The following is a 21,347-nucleotide window of genomic DNA, read 5'->3' on the forward strand; positions in this document are numbered from 1 at the left end:
TGGTGGATCGGATCAGTTGGTGGTGTTTTCGGGTGGCGTTCTTGAAGGTGGCCCGGTTGTCGGTGGTTGGGTTTTTTCTCCAGGCTTTCTCGAGGGTGCGACAGAACTTCTTGGATTTCTTAAGGTCATCGTTCAACCAGGGGGCTTTTTTGCTACCATGCTTGACTTGATGGTTTTTCAAGGCCGCTGTGGGTGATCCATTGAGTGAGGTTGGTGGCTTCTTGGTTAGGGTCCGATGATTTAGCAGGAGGGTTCTGGTGAAGCGATGTGAAGAGCTGTTCGGTGGTAATTTTGTTCCAATTTCTTCGGGGAACAGGTTGTGGGGGGTTGTGGGTCGTGGTCTTTTTGTAGTTGAAGTGAACGCAGCTGTGGTCCGTCCAATGGAAAGCTGTGGTGTGATTGAAGGAGATGTGCTTGCTGGAGTAAAGATTGGGTCAAGCGTGTGTCCGGCATAGTGGGTGGGGGTATCAACAAGTTGTTCGAGTCCGAGGTTGTCCAGGTTGTCCAGAAGGGTGGTGGTGTTGCTGTCGTTTTTCTTTTCCAGGTGGAAGTTGAGGTCTACTAGTAGAATGTAGTCCTCTGAAGGGAGGGCATGTGGGCTGATGAAGTCGGTGATGTCTTCGCTGAATTGTGTGCGGGGGCTGCACCATCCCAGCTCAGAACCTGGCTATGGTAGCCAGGTTCTGAACTGGGATGGTGCAGTGAGCTAAAAAACGGTGATGGATCAAACCCTGATCTTTTGACTGGGTAGGAGTGTTCTGCTTAATCCAGATACTCTGTCCATCACCACCCCCCTTTTTGAATCGTTTTGGCCACCACAAGTGTGGAAGGGTATGCTCAGATGTGAGTCCCTTGCTCACTGCACCATCAGGATTCAAGCAAGCCGGGCCGAAGACGGCTGTAATGCCAGAAACCGGTCCCCGGAAGCTTGTTTCCTTTCCAGTAAAGAATTGGCTTGGTAGTTTGGTCTGCCCTGTTCCCATGATGCACTGGGCCAGGGACAGACTAATTTGCATGTAGCCAGGTTCTGAACTGGGATGGTGCAGTGAGCTAAAAAACGGTGATGGATCAAGCCCTGATCTTTTGACTGGGTAGGAGTGTTCTGCTTAATTCAGATACTCTGTCCATCACCACCCCCCTTTTTTAATCTAATATGGAAGAGACAAATCCAAAACGACAAAGTCTAGATAATAAGCCGTCTAAATTTGGGGAAAGGATGTGTTAGCTGAACAACACATTTCTGACCTCATTGGCACTGTTCATGTAGTCCCTCATCATCAATCTCTGATCTACTAGCTTCCAAAACAAGTTGAGGATTTAGAAAACAGTAATCGTCTGAATAGTTTACGGATCTACAGTTTGCGGAAGGAATGGTGGCCCTAATACCTTCTCATTTTTCAAAACCTTCTTCCAAAAATACTGAATATGCAGGAATCTCCTCCTTTGAGCATAGCACACGCTCATAGACAATGTGCTCGTAGATTTGGCCATGTACCTCATATAGCATCCACTTTCAAAAAGCTTTGTGGAGTTATATTTTATTTTCTTGAGCACACAGAATTGCTTAAAGTTTTTTCAGCTGTTTGATCCTGGAAACAGATTTTACAGACTGGCAAAAATGTATATTTTTCCCAGGATTACGCAAAAAATACAGCATAATCCTGACAGACAAAAATAATTTCTTTCCATGAAACCAGCACTTCTATCCCTTGGAGTCCGATTTGATATGTTTCATCTCGTCTGTTCAAAGTTACCCATAATAACAAAACCTACACCTATGATGACACGGCCCATCTAAAGGCTTTTCTTTAGGAGCAGAACATAGAGTTCATGGACCTCCCAAATCCACCAAAACTTGAGATGTTTTTTATTTCTTTATTGTTGTAGCCTGTTTCCCTTTCTTGAGGCAACTTTTGTGATTATTATACATATGACATTATGTTTTGTCTTTTTGTTTCGCTTTAATGTTTGTATTTAAGTGGTTCTATTATACTTATCTCGAATTTCTCTTTGCAGGTTTATGTTTCCCAACATTATCTTGTGATTACCCCATTGCATTTTCCTCCATCATCAACTGTATCCCCCTTGTTGCCTTCCTGGAGCTCAGAGGTGTCATCCTTACATGTGGTCTCAACACCCCCATCTTCTTTTGAAAATATCTTTAGGTATGTTCCTCTCACATATATCCATCATTTTATTCTTACCTTCTTTTATCTTTTTGAGATCTTCAGTTTATTCACTATCGTATTCTTTCTTTACCCCTTCCCTTCCTTTTTCTGACTTTCTTGCCTCTACCTTTATTTTTTTCCTATGTTTCGTTGTTTCCAATTTGGTCCTCTATAAATGTTTTCCTGTATGCTTACATAACTTTCTTCAGTTTATTATTGAATGCCATTAAAAACTGTATCTTGGAATGTCAAGTGCTTGGATACACCAATTAAACGCCAACGGGTTTTGATCCATTTGTCACAACTCAATGCTGATATTGCTCTCATCCAAGAAACGCACCTTACCGATCCTGAATCTATCAAATTGAAGAGAAGTTGGGTGGGTAATGTTTTATTTTCACTAGGTAATGATAAGAAAAATGGTGTTGCCCTATTATATCATAAATCACTTAATGTTCATTTAATCTTACATCTACTGGATTCAGAAGGGAGATGGTTATGCACATGTTTTTTTATCAATAATGCCCCAGTTTCTATATTTAATCTTTATAGTGCTACAAATCCAGACATGCAATTTTGATCTGATGTGACCAAAAAACGTTTACAATGCCCTGATGAACATTGTATTTTTGCAGGAGATTATAATCAGATTGTTGGTCCTTTTATCAACAGGAGTTTCTTTATCTGCTAAGTACCTGGCAAATCTCAGAAATTGTTTATCCAAGTGATCTCACAACGTTCATTGATAGATGCTTGGAGACTTTCCAATCCTACTTTGCATAAATACAAGTACTACTCTCCCACACATCACTCTCAACCAAGAATCAATTATATAATTATTTCCCTCTCCCTATCACAAACGCTACATTCTGCTGACATAGGTTCTATTCTAAATTCTGACCATGCCACTGTATCCATTCTTTTGGACATTTCACCATACAATGCTTATTCTAATAGATGGAGATTCAGTAATGCACTACTTCTAGATAGGTCTTTCACTTCTGCTTTGTCATCTTTCTCTCATGATTTTTTTTAACTGTATCATACGGACAAACTTGATTTTCAATTCATTTGGGGTGCATTCAAAGCTTCCGCCCATGATTTTATCATCCGATATGTTTCCACGAAAACCATTTCTCTAAAGAAAAACTACTGAAATACTTCATCATATCAAACAATTAGAACATTCCTATTACATCTTCAAATCTAAAGATTGCCTCTATGATCTCATTAACTCCAAACTTCAATTCAATAAATTCTCCACGGATGCCACGTCTTCTTTTCTTCATAAATCCGGTGCCAGGTGTTACAGCAGCCAAAGGAACAAAATCAAATCTATCACTGACACCCATTCCAAAATCTTATACAAGGACAAAAAAATGTGTACAATTCTACAATAAAACGATATGCTCCTGATCATATTCACTCTGACATTACTAATCACATCTCTTCTTCTCACAAAGATTTTGACAAAACTCTCCATTTACTGATCAGATGTCAGAATTCTACTTTCGCTCAGAACGTTCTATTTACAACGCTTCAACCCAATCCACTTATCTTCCGGTCGCCCCAGACTGATAAATGCCCTGAAGAAGCCTGGTAGTATGATGTTTGTTATAACCAGAGACTCGACACAGCATACATTCACCTTGTTTCACGTGCAATTAAACGTTCTATTTTATGGAGTCCCATTACAAATTTCATAGACAGTCATGCTAAATCTATACTTCACCGTCATCCTATGAGAAGTAAGGTTTCTAAACCCCCTTGATGTTCACTTTTTGATTTCATAGCTAATTTATCACTTTTCGTGACCTTATATTGTTTTAATTATTTATAAGCATACAGAATATTCTTTTTTTACTCTCACATTGGATCTTGTATATTTTTTATCACAAATGTGTCTTTTTACTTCTTTTCCCTCCATCTCCCCCTTCATTTTGAACCTCTGTATTAATGTTAATGCATTATTGTATCTGTATTTGTCTCAACCTAAGAAAAGTTCTTCAAAACTAAAAAAGAACAGGCACACCTGTAAACATGCTCTGGTCGAATGACTGTATTTTAAATGGCATATGATATGGTGACCAGCAATATGTATATTAAGTTTTCTTCCACCTAAATAATTTATTGAACCAGTTGTATATACAGGTGAGACTGTTAATGACAATTATGTGTTGTACACAGAGGAGGGTCCAATACTTAAGTTATTAAGATTTTACTTTAACTGTGATATCACATTGTCCTCCACAGTTTCCACTTAACGTATGTACTTTGATATAAACCTTTTGAAGAAAAATATGTTTTTGATTATTCTGACCAATTACGTAATTACAACAGCAAATGGATTCATTACATGTTTTTGCACAATATGTCCTAAAAAAAATTGGAATTGCCCTAAGGAAGAACTCACTTCACAATTGTACCCGATAACTAGGTTGAAAAGCATTGGTATGTTTTAATTTATGAGGAGCATCAATATATTGAATGAAATGTTAAAACCTCGAGTAAGCTATATATGCAACAGGTGCTTAAACAACTTACATTTGACATCTTAAGGGAGTACATGAACTGTCATTTCTTGGTTCTGTTAAGAACCAATTCTATCTACCAATAAGGTTCAGGACATTTTATTCTGGGATATCAACTATTTGTTATAATGAGATTTTATAACAACATTTATTTGTTTTTAAAGGTGCTGTTACTAATGAAAAATCACTTAAAATTCATTTGAAAGTAATTTTCAAGAACAAATTGAATACATTCTGTGTGTTACAAACACTAAAATCATTCTTGAATTTATAGCCATTTGGTGTCCTTTTTCATTCTCATGATTCATTAAGACATGTTACTGAAATCTTGACTGTGACGCAGCAATTTTATTCAATTAGTTCATATATCGGGGCATTTTTATTTATAAAGTACACATATCCCCTTACATCTCTGTCTGTTCCTTACATAAAGAAGTTGCTCATTGTCTGAGAAGTAAAGCCATGAAAAAAGAACTGGGTAAGGTGTGCACCATCCTAAAGAACAATAATACAAATATGCAATCTGATAGTCACCATTGGGTGATATATTGAATATCAATGAGCAATACAGGACAAAAGAATTAGCCACAATCCCTTGTAATTTAAGAGTCTTCTTTTTCTTTTTTATTCTTCAATTCATCAAACAGAAAACAGCCGACACGTGTTTCGTAGGTACTAGATGAGTACTAAAACTTTCTCAAGGCTGAAAAAAAGTATACAATAAATGTGAAAACGAGTCTGGCACAATAAGACGCCGATGTCGTATAAATCCAGAAGAAGCTGAATAGAAGATTCTCAGCTCTTCACACCATTAGTCCCAAATGAGCACCATATGAGGTTGCATAAAACGATGAGTCTCTGGACAGTAATTATCCAGAAGATCCAGTCAATTACACGCAAGCCAAAGATGGTGTGTATTCATAATTCTTCCATAAACCGTCCGGAAGTATGTATTAGAACGAGGTGCTCGATATTTACCATATGGGACGCCGTCTCTTTGACCTCAGGTATTGGATTAGAATACCTGGATTTGTTTGGAGCCCCGCATTTATACTTCCAGTGGCCAGATACTTCGCCTTTTTTGGGATTCCAAAAGACACGATAATAGATGACTTATTCTTGAATATTAATTCTTTCATACCTCGTTCTAATACATACTTCCAGACGGTTTATGGAAGAATTATGAATACACACCATCTTTGGCTTGCGTGTAATGACTTCTTTTCCCTCCATTCTTCCATAAACCGCCCGGAAGTATGTATTCAGCTTCTTCTGGAATTATACGACATCGGCGTCTTATTGTGCCAGACTCGTTTTCACATTTATTGTATACTTTTTTTCAGCCTTGAGAAAGTTTTAGTACTCATCTAGTGCCTACGAAACACGTGTCGGCTGTTTTCTGTTTGATGAATTGAAGAATAAAAAAGAAAAAGAAGACTCTTAAATTACAAGGGATTGTGACTAATTCTTTTGTCCTGTATTGCTCATTGATATTCAATATATCACCCAATGGTGACTATCAGATTGCATATGTGTATTATTGTTCTTTAGGATGGTGCACACCTTACCCAGTTCTTTTTTCATGGTACTTGTATGTTGAGAATTTTTTCTCAACTCATTTGTCACCCTTGGTAGTGAGTGACGTGGGTTGCTGTTGCACTCCGCTAGTTTGATGATACTAGTATAACTACTATTGTCCTCTATTTTTTTGTCAACTTTACATGTGTTTGTGATTGTGCGGATATTCCTCTCATGAGGGACACCACTACCTTGTTTGCTGTGTTTTCTTGAGAAGTAAAGCCACTGCAACATTTAGGGCCTTGTTACAAGTTTGGCAGTCTTCCAATGGGACCTCCGCCACGGCGGTCTCAGGAAGACCGACAAGCCTGTGGTGAGCCGCCCTTTTGGATTATGACTTGAATTCAGGGTGGGCAGGAGGTGCTTTGTCACAGCGGCAGTCTTTTAGGCTCATAGGAGACCCTAACAAGCAGATCACTGCCATGAGAGTGCCTATTGCACATTCTTGCACAGTTTGGCGTGCACCATGTTGTGCGTGCCACACCGTGCAGGAACGAGGGTACAATTCCAGGTGGGGCACAACATGTGCTCCCCCGGAATTGCATCCTCGTTCCTGGAATTGCTGCCCTAGGCCCAGAGTTGGCCATAGGCCCTGTTAGGGCCCACATACATGCATGTCCACCACTCTTTTCATGGTGGTGTCTCAAAAATGAAAAGGGCAGTAGATATGTAGGTTGTAATATGCATCAGCACCACAAGCAAATTCAGGCCATTTGCAAACCGCCACCACAGTGGGATCCTTGATCCTGGCGGAGGCGGTGGTCTCATGACAGTCCCACCACCACACTCAGAATACGGCGAGTGGACCCATTGTGATGGTGGTCAGACCACCAGTCCCAGGACCGCCATCATCGTAACAAGCCTCTTTGTAATGACATTTCAGTGGAGGATTTGTATTCTTTACAGTTCTTTCAGGTCACACCTTCTAAGAAAGAAGGATATTTTCAGATAAACTTTATTTTTTAAGATGAACTACATCACGAGGTCTGGTTTCAAAGACATTGTGTCTGATTTAGATCTTGGCGGACGGGGTACTCCATACCAATGGTAATGGATAGCCCATCCGCCGAAATATGAATCCCATAGGATATAAGGGGTTTTATAATTTGGCGGATGGGATTTCCGTCATCGTTGTGATGGAGTATCCTGTCTGCCAACATCTTAATCAGGCCCATCATCTACTTGCAAATGCTCAAGTATTGAAGATCTAAAAATGCATCTTTCTTGATTGGATGTTACCTGATACCTGTCAGCATAATAACAATCGAGTTTCTGATCTAGCCTCATGGGGTGTCTTTTATAGATTGCAGATCCACCATTGGCTTCCAACCATGTTCCCACTCGCAGAAGGATGATGAAAAATACCTGTCTCACACTAGGCTAATAGCAGAGCATTTCCATAAATTCATGATGCAAAGGAGGTCAACAAATAGGTTCCACATTTCATGGGAAAGATTGAGGCAGTGAAACTTCAGACAATAAGCGTTAACTTTTTTTTACTGTGACATGCCAATGAACAATGAAGACACAATATTTAACCAACTGTGCATCAGACAGTGATGATAGCGTATCTTTTCTTACATGTTAACTGTTCCAGGTATATGTAATGTCCCCGGCACTCATCGAATAAAAGTAAAGTCCATAGGAAATATTCTTTTTGTGGAAAAAGGCATGCCAGGAATCTCATAAATAACGGTAAAGACAATGTGCTCTTTATCGGTCGTCTTCAAGAACAGCACTACTCTGAATATTATGAGTTATCGCACCTGAGGGGTGCCTCTTACTAATATACGACTTTCAAACTGGTTTGGGAGAAGGATCAACAAAAAATGTCTTAGCAATTCCACAATTATTAACATGGCCAACGCCTCTTACTAGTTGACCCGCAGAATACAGACATAGTATAAACCACATTCATTCCATAAAGATAAAACATGAATACATTTTTGTTGAATAGAGTAGCATTTTTTCCACATTCCCTTTTTGAAATCTGTAAATAAATGGAATGTTCCAAGACCAGCAGACTCCGGGCACAATTCCGACAAGAAGTGGGCTGTGCCAGATAACAACCTTAATGACGATTCGTGACGTGAAGCATTTGGGAAATACTGCAATCTGACTGGCTGTCAGGGTTAAAGTGATTTATATTTCATTCAATGAAGCACTCAAAGTCACAAGTCTTTGTCAAACAGGACATGAGATAATTCCACATCCAATCTTGTGATCAATGTATGCCAGGGGAGGCAAATTATAGAACAAAGCCGACATTTGCAAAAATGGTGTCTGAGCCTGCAATGGTATATAGGTAGGTGTGTGTATCTATGTGTGTGTGCGTGTGTGTATATATATATATATATATATATATATATATATATATATATATATATATATATATATATATATATATATATATATATATAGTTAAACACATATGCACACACCACGTGAGCACGGATCTATACGTATATATACATATATGTCTTCATATGTGTATATACATGTATGTATTCATGTGTATGTATATATATATATATATATGTATTGTGAGAAAAAGAGTAAGCTTAATTAACAAACACAGCGTCAAGTAGATCACCTTCTGATTTTAGACATGGTGTACACCAACTATTTTCAACAGCACCGCTGCATCAAACACTGTCACGAAGACCACATGGTGAAACAGCTGGGAGAGTAAAGTTACATAGAGGCAGGATCTATAAAACCATCTGATCATCTCTGAATCACAGGTAACCCATAACGTACGCTATTCGTATATTTGTTGAAAGCATTAAATGTTCATGTTGTAAAATATAATTAATAATTTGAATCCCCAGTTCAAAACAGACCCACCCCCTCGTGATACACAAGGTCCTTTGCCGTAGAATGAGTAAATATTTAAAGAACGTGTTATCTTCTCTCTTGTCTGTCTTTTTATTTCTTCGGTTGTATGTGGTCTATTTTACAGTTGGTGGTGCAGCGTGTGTACCGCAGGCGTAGGTCTATGCACATTGTTCTGTGTGAACGTGGATATTATCTGCAGCAGGTAAGGCAGGCAGATCCCACCGCCTCGGTGCTCTGCTCTCAAAATGGCCACCTGCGACAGTTTTACTGGTCCGCTGCCTGCTCCAGTGTCCATAGCAGAATGAAACGCGTCAGTCGTGCTATTGAGGCATCAGTGTCGCCCTCGTGTTCCTTCATCATTCCAAATCACCTTTTTAATTCTTTTTTTGATTATTTTCAAGGTCTTATTACTTTCTTCTATTTTTACATGAACATTTTCCCTTCTCCTTCCCCTTCAGCTCCGTGGAAATGGCATGAGGTGTCAAAACTGAAACTTCACGAGCAGCAGCATCAGAAGAGGCAGAATCAGCGACGAGTATGCGGTCATCATCCCGGAGGCACTGTTTTTCCCATCATGCACTGCTCCTGGGCCTAAGGAGAGCAGAAGAAGAAGTGTGAGCTTCTATTTCCCACAGTGGCAACAACAACAACTACAGAAGGGCAGAAGGAAACAAGACGAAGAATAAATAACTGGTCATTGATCTAAAGAAGTTCTATACATCTTGCCTAGAAATATATATGACCATTGTCATGACTCAGGTGCAGAATGAGGATGGGGAACAGATGCCATAGAGAGATATGACTTTGAATGGATAAAGCAAGGAGAAAGAAAGCCATAATTATAATCACAATGTTCTTGAAAAGACCATGGTGCTGATGAACAAAGTGCGCCCAGCACAGCACTTTGCCCCCAACGAAGACAAATGCAAAAGTCCTATAGTAAGGGGGAAGTGCTTCAAATGGGTGGGTAATGTCAGGTGCTGAGCACCTGCACTAATTTAATTTTAAACGGAGGCTACTTGCACAACGCAGCAGGGGGCGCTTCTTATAATGGGAGAGTAGAAAAGTACTCTCAGAAGCAATCAGTTACTTTGGGATGATGTGTACCTGCAACTTGTATATTTATCCCTCGGTGCTACTTTATGGGGAGTCAAATATGCCACTGGACAAATCCCTAATCTCTCTCTAGCAGGAACATTAATCACAAGAGTTAACTTGACATTTTTACTGCTGCCTGAAAGCTGGACGCACAAGGAACTCTGCAGCAGGGGTTTTTAAATCGTAAATTAACTGCTAAACAGAGACCCCCTAACCTGAGGGCAGAGACCCTCTGGTCATGGATGTACGTTGTTACAACGCATGCTTTTACCACGCATGCTTTTACAACGCAGGTTTTTCAACGCAAGTCGTTACAACGACTTGCGTTGGGGTTGCTGGATAGTGAATAGTTTAATTTACTATTCCAACTTCAGTCCCCGTGGATAGTAGGGAAGGTGTTGGATAGTAAATTAAACTATTACCTATCCTAGAGCGCCCCCCAGCGCAATTCGTTGTAATGACTTGCGTTGAAAAACCTGCGTTGTAAAGGCACTGCGTGGTAAAAGTTGCGTCGTAAAGGATGTTTCCCCTGGTCAGTGCCAGTGCGGCCGCACCAGTCGTACTGCCCTAAAGCCGGCCCTGCACGAAGGTAAAGAGCTGCATCTGTGGATCACTGCTGGATCAGCGAGGAAGGTGCCTCAAAATACTATGCAGGTTAGGTTACGCTATCTATTTTTGAGATAGTATTATCACATAGAGAGTAAGTCACATGGCGCCAAGAGGGCTAAAAGTACTTTTGTTCCTTAAAAAGAGCACTTTAGACCATACACACTGTATTAAACTCGGCCCCCTTATCAGGCTTCTCAGGACGCAGAAGGCATGTTCCATCTCTACAGCACCCTAAGTAGCATCACTGGTCCATTCTGCTCTGTGAGCCGAGTCAGTGATTACTTATGAATTCCCAGGAGCAGGTTATTAGTGGGGGCAAGTCCTGGGCATGGAAGATGGCAATGGCTACTTTTTCAATTTGTTGGCTAAAGGAAAGATTGACCTCTGCTATTTATTCTTTTTTGACACTCAATCAATAAATCAGGGATTTGTATATCGCAGCTACTCACCCGTGAGGGTCTCAAGGCGAGGATGGAATTACACGTACATGCCCTGTACTTAATCGGGAGTAGCAGGCCCTACATACCTAGGCCCCTCAAGCACCAGTGAGGTTAAGGAGGGTTAGGCCACTGCGATTCATGGGACAACATGTGATAAACCATAAGTATGTTTTATTCTGAATAAAATAAAGATGACTGTGGTTCAGTGATGGCTTTGTTGAAGGAGCACACCCCACATCTTCATGCAGTCTTGTTCATGTCCAAGACTTGTGCTTTACCGTTTTTTCAGTTCATCAACTTGACCGTTATGATCAACTCATTTCGGTTATCAAAGCTCAGGTCTTGTGTAATAAATCGAAGGATTAGTAATATAACATATATTTTGGTCTAGCCTCCATCAAAACTGAGCAAAGGAATGTGAATATACTGGGCAATAAGTGTGGGAGCCGGATATATTTATTTCATAATTAAACAAGGAAAATCACAGCATAGTTAGGTAAATTAAAACATTACTGCCAGTAGAAAGCCATAATTCGACTGCTAATTTTGCAGTTAAAGCACCCGTTGACTACCATGTTTTTTTTCTATCAATGTTACCTTGAAAAAGCGATTTCTTGTGTACATGGTTTTCAAGAATTAGGAGATTTGTATTAAGAATTAATATCGAGGCCTATGTTCTTCCAACTGTGTCACAATCTTTTTTTGGCTGTATATATGCCGGTCCCTCTGTGAGTCATGTTTAAAGACCAACTTCTGCGAAATTATCCCTAAAGAAGAGCAGTAGCTAAAAGTAAAATAATGCCTTGCCCTTGCAAAGTGAAATTTTGTAATTATTAAGTCAATATTTATTGAAATTATGCTACGCCATCCTGAAGATCTTTATATCAGTGGTGTTCAAGGTTACCCATGAGGGCCATATTCAATCGAGCTTTTTGGTTAGACAAAATTACTTTCAAATTCATGATTTAATTCTAATATGAATCATATCTGGTCCAGCCTTCTTGGGCCCATGCTAAACACTAGAAGGCCTATTTATAAGCCCCTTGCACCACTGGTGCATCACTTTTTGTGACGATCCGGTGGCGCAGGAGCCTGCTCCTTATTTACCAGACAGCACTAAGCCACTTTTTTTTTACATAATGCTGCCTTGTAAATATCAATCCCTTTAACGTAGATTCTGCATTAAAGGTGTGTGAAATGGGTGTTGCTGGGCATATTCCCATCAACATCCATAGCTTTTCGACACTGCCCTTGCCTGAGGCAGCGCCAAAACCTTACGCCTCCTCAGGAGAGGTGTAAGAAAGGCACAACAAGGAGAAATATCTTTGGCACTTATTTATGAAGGGCATACACTGCTAATGTGTGACATTATGTGACGCTGCAGCGACATACAAAATGCACCACAATGCACCATAGTTACATGGTGATGCATCTAGGCAGATGCGTCACTTTGCAAACCGCTTCACTACATTATACCTGTGTCAGGTATAATGTATGCAGGGTGGGCATTCCCCCATAAAGAAGGCTCGTAGAAGTGGCAAAGTGAAATCTATGACATTAGGAGTTCACTGCGTCAAATCCTTACACTTGCTTCACATTAAACATAAGGACTGATGCAGGCCCTTTTACGTGGGACTCGACCACGTGTAATGGCACATTGCTGGAGTTGCGTCTGTTTTGCGACACACTCCAGCAATGCGCCATTACTGCACCACCAGATACATCAGGATTCCTGATTTATCTGGTCAATCCTTGCAACATGGAGCATCGTACCGTAAATACAGTATCGAACCAGTGGGAAACCCAAAATACCCTCGGAGGCTTAGGCAGGTAAACTATTGAGAGGTAAAGATGCCTACAAGGGATTTCATTCATTAATCTCAGTCAAAAGTTGTACAGATTCATTATTTGTATGTTGAGCCCCAAATGGTGACTGATCCTTGAAAAATTCTAAACGTAAGTAACAGTTATTAATAATATCAATATGCAACAGATTTTTACAAACACAGGTATATCTGTTTTTCTCAGAAGTACACACTTTTATTGTGAACAAGAATGCAAGGGGTACATTCAGAAACAATAAAACACCATGATAGAGGGGACATGAAGGAGCCTACAAATCAATGATGTGAACATCTATTCCAAGGACTCAAAAATAAGGAAATGAATCTAAAACAATGGAGAGCAATTCCTCAGTAGCCAAACATGCTAGGGAAATAGATGTAGTAGTCAACGTTTCGGTCTGTTGTGGCAGTATCGTCCGTCAGACCATCTTCAGGACAGTCAAATGTTAAAAAAAGAGTCCCTTTGATCATGTTTGGTGATCATGTTGAACCAGATCAATCAAGTTTAAAGAACATAAAGGCCTTATGAATGGGCTCCTAACTCATGTGGGTAGCAAATGGCAAGCCCAACGAACTCGGACCGCGAGGCAGTGGTTTGTTTCCAAATTATTTACGAGGAGATGTGGTGAAATTCATCGACACTCCATGGTGCGGGAATTCAATTACTCCTTCTCTCAGCTAAGGACACTATGCAAACACAACGTGATCTATTACTGTTACTATAAATACAACGCATCCAAGGTGTAGCAAGGAGGGTGCAATGAAAAGTGCTGCATCATAGTTTTCAACCAGCGATGCAAAACTTTTCATAAATGTTGCCCTTCATTTCACCTCATTTTTCCCTTTTTTCTATGGAGGAAAAAGCCTCTTGTGATTGTTTTTTTGCAGGAAGGTGTTCCTTCCTGCAGCAAAATATTAATCCCTGCAAAGCAGGCACCCTTGCACCATGGTGCAAAGGCGCCTGCATTGGAGCATGGCAGTCCATTGTGCGCTAGCGCAGGGGAAAGGGACAGGAATGTGCCGTATCTGATAGATTTAACTGCGCATTTATGCCTATATCATTTGCCATAGGGCAATGCAGCAGGAAAGCCTGCGGTGCTCTCCTACAGCAGAAACTCATAAATGAGGCCCTAGGATTTTCGACTTAGGTATCTATCTGGAGGTTTGGTTCATTCACTTTATAGCGACACAATTGAGAGGTGTATGCAGTGACTGCCTACCTCTTCCCATCATTGTCTGCCTGTTACTGCTTTTTCTCCTAATATTGTCCCCCTGTCAATACCACCTTCCCTGACGCCTCCTAGCTGCAGATCAACTGGTAGCAGGAGGGTTTAACTAGCTGCTCTAGTCTTGATGTGTTCTTTGTATTCTGGGACTTTTTGTTCTTGTTTTATAAGACTGAAAATCCAAGAATGCAAAGCCTAGAGCAGCTAGTCACACTTCGACCTTGAAAATTGGCAGGGCTTTCACAGGTTTTCAAGGTTGGGCAGAATCAACTTGCTATGCGTGTAAGTCTTTGCAGGGCGAGCAGCCTTTTGGAGACCTGATGAGGGGCAATGCTACCATGTGAAGCTCCTTTCCACCCACTCACCCTTGTTCTCTATGCTTTCCTCAAACTTTTCTGAGGTGCAGTGCAACTACACTCAGATGTACTGCTTCGTGGCACTGCTATCTTCTCTGGGAACACTCGGAGGCTTTACACAGCAGTAACACAACTACTTATGGAAGAAAGCCCAAAACAAGTGCAATGCAGACAATGGCAAGCATAGGTATCACATTCATTATGTATATTAGGTTTGCTTTGGGCAGTCTTCTTAAGGTATTGATGCTTGCACACAGAAATTGCGAACACTGGAAAAAGCCCTGAATGTCCTTCTTGTGTAACTGGCGTAACCCTGGAACTAGTTTTGAGCACCCCAGAGGGACAGACCCCCAATTTGAAGACATCTGCTCTAGAGTCACTATAAACAATGCAACAGTACTCTACCAGTTTGAATGGGGGAGCGAACCATATATAATTCAAACAATCAGCATAGGCAAGGCAGATCCACAGTTGTTTATGACGCTGGAGTCAATAGCCTGAAACTGACCGTCAAGTACTTAGAATCTAAGATCTAGACTCAAGTTAGACCCCTTGATATCAAAGCCATATGGGCTGTCCGTATCAGGGCGCTTCTGAATGACAATGCAGTACGGTACATTTAATAATATAGGGTGGATAAACCTCTGCCTGCCAAAGGACTAAACAGACTTATATTTCAAAGTGATGCTCACAACCAAGAATGAGCAAAACGCAAGAATTATAATGTGTAATTGTTCTTATTTGGAACATGATGTTCTTATCAAATTTTATTCAATTGTTTTTGAAACTGTATTATGATGGTTTTTATTCTTGTGAATGATCAATTTTTCTTTTGATCGAATAAATTACTTACTAATGTGTAATATACTGGTTCTCTGAAGTTTTTTTCTTTATTTTAACATTCACATAGGTCACCTGGACCTCTTTGGTGTGAGGGCACTTTAATCCAAAATGTTTCCAAAAGCAGAGATCACATTGTGACGGTGGCGGGGTTGTACAGTGAACAAAACACATGCAAAGGCCAGTGCACATAATACGCAGACTGATGAAAGGGACTAGATGCAAAATGTTTGCAGTGAAATTCAATAGGCGATTTCTGGAAGATGAAATGAGTGCGGTCAGTGTCAATGGTCATAAGTGGCTGGAATGGTTCTTCAATCCAAAACTGAGAACAATAGTAAACCTTAGGGCTATGCAAACCTCGTGGTTGAGTTCTCAGATTCACTTTAAAGCCCTTATACATATATTATCTGAATAGATATGCCTTCAGCTGCTTTCAGAAGACTGGAAGGGAGTTCTGAAATAATGGGGCTGAAATTCTCATGTAAATTTCAATGTGACTTTGGTGAACAAGGAGACTTGAAACATCAGTTAAAGGAATCATGGACTATGATTTTAAAATAAAGAGCACTAGTTTACCCTAAGGCAGTTTCAATACTTCATTTAATGGAAGCTAAGTAGAGATGATGTGGGAAATTGTGGAGGCAAGCTGAGGGATGGAGGGAGGGTTGAACAGGCAGAGATGATTGATTCACTGACCTTTCAGAGGAGTCAGAGCAGCTGTTGTCTCTTCTAAAACAAACAAAAACAAGGCAGCATTAGACAGAATCACCAATTGCATATGGATATTTGCAGTGAGAGAAAAGCACAATTCTTGTATTGGTTGACATTTTTTTATTGCTATGAAATTGTTTCACAGCTGTATTCAAATAAAACTTTGGACAAGACAAGCAGTTTTCACATTCAGTTCAGAAACCCCCTATCAGTAATTCAGGGAATACTGCTGTGGTACATTCACAGGGCTCTTTTGCATGTTATGAATTTCTTTACTTTTAGCTCATGCTGGTCTGTAATGTAAATTGACACTTCCAATAAGGTTTATTTCAAAACATCCAAGAAAAGTACCTGATCCCAAAGAAGGCAATTATTGAACGAGCTTATCCTCCCAAGGGCATCAGGTTTCACTCCAACAGATCGATTATATTTATTTTTTATTACAACCAGACATTGTCCTTAGCTGCCAACGAACAACACAAATATACATATTTCCCACGTAGCTTGCGCAGTGTGCTAAGTTCTGTAACATGTTGATTCTGTCACTCCAACAAATTCCCTGTGCATCCACGCTTGGCCATACCGGGCAATGAAAGCAAAGAACAATAGTTAAAAAAATTACAACCAGCTATTTCTCGCAGAGGGATATCACTGCACTCTAGGATGTTATGTCCAGCAGACGTCCAAAAGGACCACACCGCATGCCCATGTAGATCTCCAAATGAGAAAAAGGTACAAACATTGAGAATACATTGAAGTATGTTCATTGTCAGTGCTGATTTGACATGATCCGCCCCTCCTGAATGTACAATGGACTATCCAGACATAGCTCATTACTAGTGCTATAAAGAAAATAAGTGAAAGATAGATGTAGAGGGTTGCATACAATAGAATAAAAGTAGACACCCTAATTAGCTTCCATTTAAAGTAGGAAAAAAGCATAGCCAAAACTCACTTTAGGTTGTCTATGAATAATCTCAATTTATCAGGAATCCAGTGTAACTACACGGATCAACAAATTAGAATGTTCGAATTAAGCTAAGAACTAAGAGACAACAGAAACATGCAACATAGCTTTCAGCTAACAAATCAACCATACTTCACCTGAAATTACAGTTAAGAGAAATACACACCTAACCATCACATAGGGTGCACGACAGAAATGGTTACACCTACCTTGCAACCATGCATCTTTAAAATCTAAGTTGGTACTGAACAGCACCAATAAAAAGATGATAACATTTACTCGGGCCTAAAATTAGAAAATAAAGAACATGGGACTAATCTCTCACAGTAAGTAAATGCACTGGTCATCAGTAGGAGCATACAATGATCAATATTTCAAAGACCATAATGCTTCATTCACTCCACTGAGTCTGCCCTTATTGCTGCCGCTGGCACAGAGGAGTTCCCGAGAGTGGTGGATGGGGGGGGGGGGGGGAGGGAGGGGGAGGTAAGGGCTATTCTCGTTCTCCTGGGTTTGTCAACCGCATTCGCCACCATGAATCATACGGTGTTGGTGCGTCGGCTGTGGGAGGTAGGAATTGAGGAGTCAGCCCTGGCCCTCCTCTCCTCATTAATAGAGGACAGGAAACAGAGTTTGAGCTGGGACGGTCAACAATCTGACAGTTTCTATCTGCCCTGTGGTGTTCCACAGGGATTGGTTCTGTCCCCGACTTTATTCAACATCTATGTAACGCCACTGGCAAGACTCGTCAGGAAACATGGCTTCACATTTGTGTCCTACGCTGATGACTCACAACTGGTGATATCTTTGTCGGACAAGCTTGAGATCATAGATGCTAGCTTCTATGCCTGTATAACAGACATCATGAACTGAATGAGCCCAAGTTTCTTGAAGATCAACACAGAAAAAAACTGAAGTGATAGAGTTTGGCAACGGGAAGTCATTGTGGAACAATTCCTGGTGGCCGACTAAGGCGGGCTAATGTCCTCGCCCCGTCGGGAAGGTCAGGAATCTTGGCGTCATCTTTGATGACAAGCTTAATCTGTCTGCGCAGGTAAATAGTCTAACGTCTGCTAGTTTCTTTCTGTTAAAGACCCTTCGTAAGATTTTTCTTTTTACACCTCCCAAACTACAGAAGACGGTAATGGTTGCCCTCTTCTTGTCCAAATTGGACTACTGTATCGCGATGTTCTTGGGTATCGATAAAACCAAGATAAAAAAGCTACAATCATTACAGAACGCCGCAGCACGATTACTTGTGAACCTTCCCAAGGGCCATTCTACGTAACAGGGCATAAGGGCAATACACTGGCTCCCTATACAGCAACAAATAGAATTCAAGGCGCTCTGCTTGGTGCACAAGGAACGTTATGGAGGGGCTCAGTTGACAGCCAGTAAATGTTCAGGCTTTACACCCCCTCACGAAACCTCCCATCTGCCAGCCTTGACCTGATCTGTACCCCCAAGTTTTGTAGAGCTAGATGGGGGGGGGGGGGGTCTTTGTCCAGTTGTGCAGCAAAACAATGGAACTAACTGCCAGGGGCTTTGAGACTACAATCCAACCTATTACTTTACAGGAAAGCTCTGAAAATTCAGCTGTTTACACCCGAGTAGACCCAGTTTAGTCTCAGCTCCTCGCTTACACACTCCTGCGCCAAGACGCCTCGGCATTCGAGCGCTCAATAAGCCCCATATCATCATCATCATCTTAAGTAAACCAGGCACAAGAGAGCAAGCAAAAGGGAAAAAGAAGTACTGGCTTAACTGGACTTCTCCAACCTAAGTTTCAACATTATCTCCAAAAAGGTCATCAGCAGGTGAAATACATGGAAAATCAGAGGTGAACATTGCACCTAAATTTGAATAAGGATGGACATTGATTAATTTGAGCTGGTGGTTGGGGGTAGGATTCACCGGCATTTAATTTTGGATCTTGTCACTCCTTTTTCCTCACCAGGCTTTGTACAGAACAAGAGAGAACAAGCATTGGCATAGCTATTAGGTCTTGCCTTTAGGACCTTATAATTATTTTAGTTATGCTTTTCATTATTGTGGGGGAAAGTTAACACATTTATTAGGTATGTTATAGAACTGCATTGAGAAGTACGTATTTAAAGTGTTATTTTGTATAACTAAACTGCAGGTTACATATGAATAATACTAATGATAGGGTAGCAAATTAAACTGCCAGAGAATTGAACGGAAGAATTGGGATGGTATAAACACAGGGGAAGAGCAGCTGTTATAACATGGTTAAGAACTCATTTCTTCTGTATACATATCTTATAAATATGTGAATATATCCATCCATGTGTGAGTAGAATGTGTTTTAAATGAAATAGCATACTATAAACATTTTTGCGTTACTAATAAAGTGAATTGATGCACTTTAACCCCTTCGACGCTCATGACGAGCTCAGGTCATGAGGTACACCTCTTGCACGCATGGAGTTAAGCAACAACTAAACTTAAGTTTTGGTAAACTGCTTCACTTCCTTGTGTTGTGCGTGGTGCTGCTATAAAATAATACTGTTTTGATACTGAGGTGGTGGTGTTTTTGTGGAAGGTAGTGCTTGATGTGGTGGGTGATAGGGATGTGGTGCCGACTGATATTAAGGTGATGTTGTGTAATGTTGAGGTGGTGCTTAGTGAAGTTGAGGTGGTTTTGAGTGATCCTGTGTGCTGCTGAGGTGGTCCTGAGTAATACTTTGTTGATATTTAGGTGATGCTGCACTGGTGATGCATTTGTGGTGAGTTGTAAGTGAGGTGGTGCTGTGTTGATGCTGTGGTGGGGCTGTGCTGGTACTAAGTTGGTGCTGAGTTAGTGTATAGAAACAAAAGGGTAAGACATAGTAAGACAGAAATAGGTGTAGATAGATACGGAAGCATTGACAGGGAAACAGAGAAATAGAGCAAGAACAGGTTAATGAGAAAAACAAATGTGTGTTTTATTTTGGTGATTGTGCCTGTATTTTGAACCAGCACAACTGTGACAGCAAGGTGCGTGAGAGAAGCCAGTAGAGGGTAGGGCTGGGGCAGAGTCACTAACTTCAGCGCTCCAGCAGAGCACGTCCTGGAGCCATTCCACGGCCTTATCATTTGCTATACCAACTGTGCACCAGAGGGACACAAATGTTAATGTTAAGATTTTCCCGGGAGGAGGGCTTATTGTTTTTTTAAAACCTACTGCTAAAAACAATCATGTGTTTTCTTTTGGCGATTGTGCCTGTATTTTGGACCAGTACAACTGTAACAGCACGGTGCATGGTGTGTGAGACAAGCCAGTAAAGGGAAGGGCTGGGGCAGAGTCACTAACTTCAGCGTTCCCCGGCGTGAACGGAAACAGCCCATCAATCAATCAATCAATCAATCAATCAATCAAACAATCAATCCATTTGTAAAGTGCACTACTCACCCATGAGGGTCTCAAGGCGCTGGGGGGGGTAGGGATACTGTTACTGCTCGAATAGCCAGATCTTGAGAAGCCTCCTGAAGGTTAGCAGGTACTGGGTCTGCCGTAGGAGGATGGGGAGGGTGTTCCAGGTCTTCGCGGCGAGGTGGGAGAACGATCTGCAGTCGGTGGTCGTTCTTCGGATGCGGGGGACGGTGGCGAGGGCGGCGGAGCATAGCGGTCCGTTCAGGGTGTAAAAGGTGAGTCGTCTGTTGAGCAGACCCTCCAGGATTTCGCGATTTACAAAATAATCACGATATCAGCACTTTTGTAAAAGGGCAGCGCTTTTTACAAAAGTGCCCGCTAAATCAGGGCTTTGCGGCTGGGCGGCATCTTTTACACTCAAGATGAGGGCTCTTCTTATGTTCTGAGAGTGTTTCGACCAGCACCGGGGGATTGCCCGGTGCCCGCTATGGCCAGTCCGGCCCTGGTTTCGACATTCGTGTTCTTGTATTTACAATAATGTAACTGGTCCTTTTGTAATGCGCTCTGACACCTTCGGTGAAAGGTTGAGCTATATAATACAGTTCAAACTGTCCCACGAACTGATGAAAATATTCTTGTAATGTACGCAGACCGGCTGGTTGTACCAGATCCCATCTGACCGTCTGTTGCATTTCTCAAATGATGGGTCACGTGCACCATACAAAATGCAGGACTCGCCTTTTTCACAGGTGGTTTTAAAAT

General features: G+C 41.0%; 1 protein-coding gene across 2 annotated transcripts in view; it reads right to left on the minus strand.

Annotated features, from left to right (window-relative positions):
- Positions 1 to 8,662: 8,662 nt before the first annotated feature.
- NTM (neurotrimin) overlaps positions 8,663 to 21,347 on the minus strand; it is a 1,138,588-nt gene continuing 1,125,903 nt past the window's right edge. For both annotated transcript variants that reach the window (XM_078681941.1, XM_078681940.1), the window contains 2 exons: positions 16,228 to 16,260; positions 8,663 to 9,706 (listed from right to left, as the gene is read on the minus strand). In XM_078681941.1, coding sequence (XP_078538067.1) covers positions 9,597 to 9,706; positions 16,228 to 16,260 — 143 coding nt within the window. In that variant the 3' untranslated portion in view covers positions 8,663 to 9,596. The remainder of the gene's footprint in view (positions 9,707 to 16,227; positions 16,261 to 21,347) is intronic.

Source organism: Lissotriton helveticus, chromosome 3_1 (assembly GCF_964261635.1).
Source record: "Lissotriton helveticus chromosome 3_1, aLisHel1.1, whole genome shotgun sequence".
Classification (NCBI taxonomy): domain Eukaryota; kingdom Metazoa; phylum Chordata; class Amphibia; order Caudata; family Salamandridae; genus Lissotriton; species Lissotriton helveticus.